The 9,035-nt window shown below is 39.3% G+C and overlaps 1 protein-coding gene across 1 annotated transcript in view; it reads right to left on the bottom strand.

Moving 5' to 3' along the window:
- Positions 1–7,788, bottom strand: part of stard3nl (STARD3 N-terminal like) — a 17,753-nt gene extending 9,965 nt beyond the window's left edge. The window contains exons 1-2 of the mRNA XM_050033588.1: positions 7,648–7,788; positions 2,011–2,373 (exon numbers count right to left, since the gene is read on the bottom strand). Coding sequence (XP_049889545.1) covers positions 2,011–2,214 — 204 coding nt within the window. The 5' untranslated portion in view covers positions 2,215–2,373; positions 7,648–7,788. The remainder of the gene's footprint in view (positions 1–2,010; positions 2,374–7,647) is intronic.
- Between the last annotated feature and the right edge of the window lie 1,247 nt (positions 7,789–9,035).

Raw genomic sequence — 9,035 nt, 5'->3', positions numbered from 1 at the left:
AAGAAAATCTTGGGGTATTGTGAAGAGGAAGATGCGACACGCCAGACCCAACAATGCAGAAGAGCTGAAGGCCACTATCAGAGCAACCTGGGCTCTCATACCACCTGAGTAGTGCCACAGACTGATCGACTCCATGCCACGCCGCATTGCTGCAGTAATTCAGGCAAAAGGAGCCCCAACTAAGTACTGAGTGCTGTACATGCTCATACTTTTCATGTTCATACTTTTCAGTTGGCCAACATTTCTAAAAATCCTATGGCCACACTAACCCCCCGAGCTTGCCTGAGAAGGACTAAATGCACAAACCTGCTATTTTTTAAATATCCCATGGAGAGAGACTGTCACTGTAGCCTGTTGTATTTTGTTCTGTAAATGTCGGCGTGCAGCCTCGTTCTGAGGACGATAAACGAGGTGCAGACTTCCCTCTGTGTCACCGGTAATGAGGAAATACAGTGAGCGCTGGATGGAGCAGTGAGTGACAACAACCCCGCCCACATTTAAGAGGACTGCTTGCAGTGGAAATGCAAGAGTCTAGGTACCATGTCTGAGGGGTTATTGTTGGTTCCAAAGGTACCAAACCGAAAGTGTTTGGAGGAAACAGGGCTTTAAATATCTGAAACCTTCTCCAGATACACAGACGGATACAAAAACTTGGGATTGAAAATATAAGACACTACAGGCCTTTAGCTGCTCCATCAGCTCTACTGGTATCATCAGTATGAGTGGAATGAAGTGTTTGGCAGGAGGTGCCACTTGTTGTTGAAACTGTTTTGGTGACTAAATTTGGCTCTGGAATGTCCCCGCCCAGCAATGACCTTACCTTAATCTTTAGTTAAATTCTTATCCAGATTCATTCTTATACTCAGGCGAAAAGTCAGACCAAAAGTATTTTCAATCACAGGCTTGGATCTGTTAGCACGAAGCTAATACTGGGTAAATCCTGGTAAATCCTTACATCTTTAAGAAGCCAAAATTAGCAAATGTTTGACAATGAAAAATTAGTTTTCTGTCAATAATCATCAGGTGCAGACATTTACGATTCCTGGAGGATGACTCCAGTTTTATAGTTCCAGTTAGATGGTAAACTGCATTTGTTCAGTGCCTGTACACTGTGCAATAACAATAAAGTTTAATCTAATCTAATCATTTACTGTCGTCTTATACCGGATTTGAATTTGTTGCGTGTTTTCAAAGCCTGATCCTGCCCGGAACAAAGTAACATAACCAAACTGCTCACATTTAGTGCTACAGCTAAAAGAGGAAGGTAGGCAAATTCACAAACTCTTGATCACACATCAGAGTTCCAGTCCAACAGGTTTGTGGTCACAGGGAAAACAAAAGTGTTATGAATGTGAGAAGAGTTACTGTTCAAAGTGAGTCACTGGAATGTCCTTCAAAATACAGTTACACAAGAAGTGTGTTAGCGTGTGTGCACACACATCTCTGTCGGTACTCGAGGCTCACTTTGCTGAAACTGGAGCATTCTGGGAATGTGTGCTGCAGTAAAATCACTTCCTCATTGAGGGTACAAAGTTTTATAAGTCAGTGACCTGGATTCACTCCTACCGTATCACCTGACCCGTTTCTCTTTGACACAATTCAAACAAAAACATTTCACCATAAGGTCATTACAGTGTGTACAGTTGTAGATATGCTGGAGGGTAGTATGTGATGGTGAGTGTTGTGATAGTACGTGAAAATGTGAGTCAATGTTTGGTTAATGTCTGTTCAGACTTTACGTCAAAGACAATCAAATATGTTAAAGTCTCTAAATGAAAGCGTTACTATTTTCAGAACCCAAATGTTATTATATTGTGCACACAAGATTTAAAAATATCCACCTCTGAGACTTCAGAGATGCCACAAATTGAAGTTATTTGTTTCCACAACTACAGTTTCTGTAATCATAAACCAAAACATCACCATCTCTAAGAATGAAAAAAAAAAAAGTACATCTCAACATGAAACATCCCATTCACTTCTGAACCAGGCATTTAGTGTCTGTCTTACATTGAGCTCTATGATCCAGAGCAAGGTGATGAACAAGAGGTCAAAGGTGACGAAGAGGCAAAAGGTCCTCCTCACGTCCGAGATGCACTTCTTCTCCCCGGCTTCATACGGCTCCACCCTTGTGGAGATGGGCGTGGTGGTGATAGAGCCCATTCCCCTGCCGGTCAGCCGTGAATCGGCGCTGCTGCTGCACCGGCTGTCCATCCCGGGTCACGCCCCCTCCTCCGCCCTGAGCAGGGCCAGCCCCGCCTGCTGGTCAACAGAAGGTGGACTCAGGCGGAGTCAGAGGAGGCGGGTCATTGGAAGTCAGGCCGCGTTAGTGGATGTGGACTCACTCTGTGGAGGCAGACTTCATCACTGCATCTGCAGAAAGGATGAAGCACAAGGTTTAAAAATTCAATTTCAGATTGAGATTTATTTTAAAGCTTCATTAATTATTTATTTTACGGATATTATCTGATAATAAATATCTGACCCACAGTACACTATCTGTCCACCATCAATCTGCAGATTGGACAAAGTCGGGGACAAGCTGTTAGACAGTTGTGTGAAATTTTGTCATCATTATCGTATGAATTTTGTCACAGTGACCTTGACCATTGACCACCAAATTCTAATCAGTTCATTTTTGAGTCCAAGTGGACGTCTGTACCAAATTTGTGGAAACTCCTTTGAGGCCTTCTTGAGATACTGTGTTCATGAGAATTAGATGGATGCAAGCTCACAGTGACCTTGACCTTTGCCCACTAAAATTGAATCAGTTCTTCGTTAAGCCCAAGTGAACATTTGTGCCAAATTTGAATTTGGCATTGGGATGGACAGACAACCGAAAAATATAACGCCTCCGGCCACAGCTGTAATAATAAAGTGAAAATGTGTCAATACTGTGTTTACAATTTGCTTGTAATGATAAAAATGAAAATATATTTTCCTCACTGTTGTTAGCTTTTAAACAAAGTAGTTTAAAGACTGAATCTACAGAGAAATGTGTGGATTATTCATAGTAAAGGTGACAGTTTCTGGTGAGACAAGAAGCTGTGTCTTTTTGTCACCTTATGAGTACCACAAACAAAATGATTTTCTTCTGTGCTGGGTGCAGGCCGAAATCTCTGATATCTCAGAACTGAGACAAAGAAAAACCAAATCTATCTGCATAAATGGAAACCACCGGCAGCACCAGACAGCTACAAAGATGTTAGTATCTCTGTCAAGCACCCGTCCGATAGTCACTCACTCAATAGCAGGAAACGGCACTTCAAACTAAAAGCTCTGTGCGGGAAATGCACTGTACTTCAAAATAAATGGTGTTCTTTACAAACTTGACATGTGTGCAAGTCACTTACGGTCCATTCAAAATGGACCCACTTTTGGACCGGGACCCACCGGTTGGGAACCACTGGTGTGGAGTGAACTAAGCACGTATCACTCTAGCCACTTTTACACTGCACGTAAAGGCAGAAATACCACGCCGTTATGCTGCCATCTGTATATAAGGTTCAATCGCAGGAAGGGGAGATGGAGTGGTCTTGCCTCTGAGCTAAATAGTAACAGCCCTGAAACCAGGTCTGTGTGACAGACGTGAGCAGGGGTGGGGGAAGGTTTTGATTACATATTATGATGGTTAGCCAGCCCAAAGTAGCTGATAGCAGTTAGCAGCTATCTCAGAGTAGAGCAACAGCGGCCGTAAATGTCCAAAAATTGGGAAACAATGAGTTTTGGCGCTCCTTACCCTCAGAGCAGAGGACAAGATTGGCTGCCACTTAACAGGGATGGTAAATGATTGTGATTGACGTGTTATGTCATTGTTATTGTTTAGAAAGTGCTGAGGACACATATGTTTTATGTCACACCACAGGCCAACGCTGTTGTGTTTTGTGTCAATCCGGTCACGCCACTTTTAATTGCAGGATGCCGGGATGCAGTGTGTAATCACACACTTGAGTAGAATAATGCCACCCTTGTTTGTTTCTGTGTAAAAATGCAAAGGAGGCACAAAGAAGTGACTTTGTAGCGGCTCTTTAGTGTGATCTCTGTGTAAAAAGGAATATAGACACAGAAAACTAAAGAGACAGCTGACACATTATTTCAGCAGTTTAGTTTCATCAGATTTTCTCTCACCTCGTTATAAACCGGTCATGTGATTTCACGTGATCTCATGAGTTTCATATCTTATACTCGAGTGTGGGAAATCAGCTTCATCTCAGGATTACTTTTTGAATCCATAAAATGCATCAGCATTCAGTGACCTCAAATTAATTGCAAAACTTCTGCTAGAATCCGTTCAAAATACATATTTTTAAAATGTAAATTTAATGCATGAACAGCACAGGTTATTACAACCGAGGACCTTCCATTAGAGATGCATTTTGTAAACTATTTGTAAATCATACTGAGGTTTACTGGACAAGTGTCCATGTTATCTAATGGAAAAGAGTGAGCGACAGGGAGAGATTTAATGTCAATAAAGGAAGGAGATTAGCCAACATATTGTAACTCCTCTGAGTCACATCATTAACTATAATTTCCCCTGAAAGTAAAACCCTTCACAGCTTCCTCTTCTCATGCCAGAGCGCTTTTATAGCTACACCAAAGGTTTCGTTTTAACTAAATTTGACCCTTAGCTTTTTGACAGTTTTTTTAGGGAAGTATTTCTATGACCAAAAAAAAAAATCAGCATGTTGTACTATTGGCATTACCCAAGCCAGTTCAGCTTCAAGAGAAACCACATATACAGACGCCAAAGTCCCACAGAAGAATAAGTGCCTCTAACTTAGATTTAGGTTGCAGCTCGTTCACAGTGAGTGCACAGCACCGGAAACCAGTCTTCCCCAGTTCAGTCTGTATGAGGAACTTTAAAAGCTAAAGATAAATCAGAAAACTGCACTATAAGTAGTTTTTTTTTTTACTGTAAAATGTCCCTCTTAGTACATGCACTATCACTCATAAGTTTGTGATCTCTTCGATGCTTTTAAGCCCAGACACACCAAACCGACTCCAGAGAACTAGCAGTGATGAAGGCCCCCTGCTGTGTTGCCTGCATCGCCATGTCTCTGACAGAAAGTCACACATGAGCACACCGCAAAGACTACAGCCGACCACCAACCAGCATGTACGTTCTGCGCCTGTGTCAGAGGAAATAACTGTCAACACCAGCAGACAGCGGTAGTCTGTAATCATCTTTCAAAAAGGGAAATCTTAAGACTGTCATGACGCTAATTAGCCAGTTAGCACATTAACAACACAACTGAATGTTGAAAGAACAGAGGATATCTACCGTGTGCCGGTGGACAATAACACAAACCATCAGGAAACTTTTCTGCTGCACGAAAAACACATAAACATATTTTTTTGACCAAAAACCTCTGTGTCGATATTACAACAATATTGCAGGATTGACGGTTGGTGCTTTCACATTACTCAATGAGATTTTTTTTTTAAAGATTTTTTTGGGGGGCTTTTTTAACAGAACAGCTAAAACGGTCTGGTCTATACTGTCAGAGCTGTGTGTTTAGATTCCTTTCAGACTGTTCTCAACTTAAATCGAAGTTGCCTGCTGGTCACAGGATTGCTGCGGATTAGTGGACTTCACTGAAATATTTGTGAAACCGTTTCTCCAGTGAAATCGTCCATCTGCAGATGAATGCAGTCATGCAGAAGAAGCTCTTTAAGTCTTGTGCTTATCTAAGACCAAAGCATATTTGCGGATACTACTGTGTAAACAGAGCTGTGACTAATGACTGCCAGCTCATTCCTCATAAAATACATTAAAATAACATCTAGTTAATTGGTGTAAATTTCTTAAAGCTGTATAAATCGATTAAATAATTAATCATTTTATTTTTGGCCAGCTGACAGAACATACTTGAGTGCCCACATAATAGGTGTGAGTCCAGTATTTACAGTGGTATGCAGAAGTTTGGGCACCCTGGGTCAAAATTTATTTTACTGTGAATAGTTAATTAGTAGAAGATGAACTGATCTCCAAAAGGCATTAACTGAAAGCCTAGCCTAGCACTCTGAAAACTAAAATAACTGATGCCCACAAAGCAGGAGAAGACTATAAGAAGATAGCAAAGTGTTTTCAGGTGGCTGTTTCCTATGTTCGTAATGTCATTAAGAAATTGCAGGAAATGTGGAGGTCAAGTTGAGGTCTGGACGACGAAGAAACCTTTCCAAGAGAGTTGCTCGTAGGATTGTTAGAAAGGCAAATCAAAAGACCTGCAGGAAGATTTATCAGACTCTGGAGTGGTGGTGCACCGTTCCACTTTGCAGCAACACCTGTACAAATATGATCTTCTTTCCCGTGTCCTCATCACAAATTCAGGGCCATAAGTTTGCAAAGGAACATCGAAAAAAAACCTGATGCTTTTTGGAAACAAGTCCTGTGGACTGATGAAGTTAAAATAGAATAATTTTTTTGACACAATGAGCAAAGTTATGTTTGAAGAAAAAACTGTTAAACACAGAGGTGGATGGATCATGCTTTGGGCTTGTGTTGCAGCCAGTGGCACGGGGAACATTTCACAGGTAAGACGAAGTATGGAGCATGGACTGATAGCTGGAGAGGTGCCAGGTGCCCTTGAGCAAGGCACCGAACCCCCAGCTGCTCAGGGCGCTTGTCCAAGGCAGCCCCCTCACTCTGACATCTCTCTATTTAATGCATGTATAGGTACAGTTTGTGCATGTGTGTGTATTTTGGGCCTGTGTGTACATGACAACAGAGTAAACAATTTCCCCTCTGGGATTAGTAAAGAATATCCTCTTGTTCTCAAGAGGCGCAGGCTGCAACAGTCCCCTGACCTTAACATCATTAAAAATCTGTGGATAGGCCTCCAAGAACACCCTGAAATATCGTGACATCATTTTGGGGCCATATCGCCCACACACCTACTAATAAGTATTTTATGGTGGAGGGAGGGTCATGCATTATCCACCACTCATAAAGGAAGGCTCAAGGAAAAACGTGTAGCTTTGAGGAGCGTCAAAGCAAAAAACACAGACAAACAAAACAAACTCACAGCCCAGCCACCCCCGCCTCCTCTGAGAAGTAAAGAACAGTCCCTTAGGCATTTTCTATTTAAGTTCGTAAGTTAAATCTGTAACGTAACTAAAGTTTAAAAATAAATGTGGGAGAAAAGTACAATATTTGCCTCTGGAGTAAAAGGTAGCATAAAATGGAAACTATAAATACTTCAACATGGTACAGAAAGACAGTACTTGAGTAATTAGTTACTTCTCACCTCTGGTTCACCAAATGTTAATGTCTCACTGGGTGAGCTAGCTAACGTTACACATCAACGCTGCATCACCTTGTTAACTGATTTAAAACTGCAGCAGGAAATGCAAAGTGCAGGAACAACACTGATTGTCTGAGGCGGAGAGGAGGCCAACAACATCACCACTGTGCATACTTTAGCTTACATTTGGGCAGCTTGCCCGCCATACAAGCAAATACTGAGCATTAAATAATGAAATAAAAGGAAAGAAATAATCATGTTGCAGCTGTAACGCCGAGGATACCATAATAAAGCAGAGGTGTTTACCAGCAGTTCTCTTATCAACTAAGCTAACGTTAGCTGGCTAGCTTGAAGTGTCCTATTAAACCCGGCTTTTAAAAGTCTCCATTCAGGTCCTTACCTTTCAAAACTCGCTCCTTTAGAGAGTTTAATTTTCTGTATCAGCCTCGGAAGGTTTCAGTCAGCAGGTTTCTACCTCAGCGCAGCCGAAGAGTCATCTGTTTCCTCTTCGTCTGCTCGGACAGGATGGATGCAGCCGGAATATGGGGAAAAAACTGACGCGAGGGATTCTGGGATATGAAGTCTGTACCTGCATCAACGGATGTGATGAAGTAGGCGCCCTGGCGGCCATGTTGGAGAACAGCAGCTTTTGTGGTAATTTTTTATTTATTTATTTATTTATTTAGATAGATTTAAAATAAAAAAATATATAATTAATATTTATTTGAATTTATGTAGAACAACCAGAAAACAATATGTCAAAAAACTACAGGTATAAAAAAATACCACAAAGCATGACAAAATAAACATATTTAATACAAATGAAAATAGAAATAAAAATAAGTCACTAATATAACACCCTTGCTTCAGTGAACTTTGGGTCTGGGCCTGTTTGTCCTGGTTAGTTTTAGAATATAGAGTTTTAAACACCTTTTTAATTAAAAAAATATCATTAAAATAAATGTACAGTAATCAAATACATTAAATCAAAACATTAAAAAACACAGTGAAAAAAACAGTTTCATGACAAAATAAAATAAAAGATAGTATAAATAAATTTAAAATCAAAATAAAATTGTATATTTGTTATTATAACAAGATTAAAAATACCACTGGAAAAACATCCCAGATGTCATGATATTGACATGAATGAAAAAATGACTAAATAAACTAACATAATCACATAAATGTAATAATAATAATAATAATAATAATAATTCACTAATTTAAAAATAACTTTCGTGTGGACACCCTTGCTTTAGTGTACTTGGGGTCTGGGTCTGTTTTTCCTGTTAAGTTTTAGAATATAGAGTTTTAGACACCCTTTTTTGTATTAAAAATTATCATTAAAAGAAATGTACAATAATAAGAAATCAAAAGATTAAAAAATACCAGTGGAAAAAAAATCCAAGAAAAAACCCAATGGATGACAAAAAAAAAAAATTGATTAATAAATAAATATTAAATTAAAATAAAATTGTATATTTATATAAAAGCTGTTTTTCCTGGTTACTTCTATCACATAGATTTTTTTTAATGTAGGCCTGTTTTTAAAGAATAATAATTAAAAAAAAAAAAAGTAACAAAGACATTATTAAACATCATTAAAAATGACAAGATTAAAAACACAATTTGAAAAACATCCCAGATGACATGACATAAAAAATGAATGAATGAATGAATTAATTAATGAATAAAAAGTAAACTAACATAATAAAATAAACATAATAATAATAATTATAATAATAAAAACCTTTATGTGGACACCATTGCTTTTTTGTACTTAGA

Source organism: Epinephelus moara, chromosome 21 (genome assembly GCF_006386435.1).
Source record: "Epinephelus moara isolate mb chromosome 21, YSFRI_EMoa_1.0, whole genome shotgun sequence".
In the NCBI taxonomy this organism is placed as follows: domain Eukaryota; kingdom Metazoa; phylum Chordata; class Actinopteri; order Perciformes; family Serranidae; genus Epinephelus; species Epinephelus moara.
Note: the sequence above shows the minus strand (reverse complement) of the source record. Positions and strands in the feature narration are given on the sequence as shown.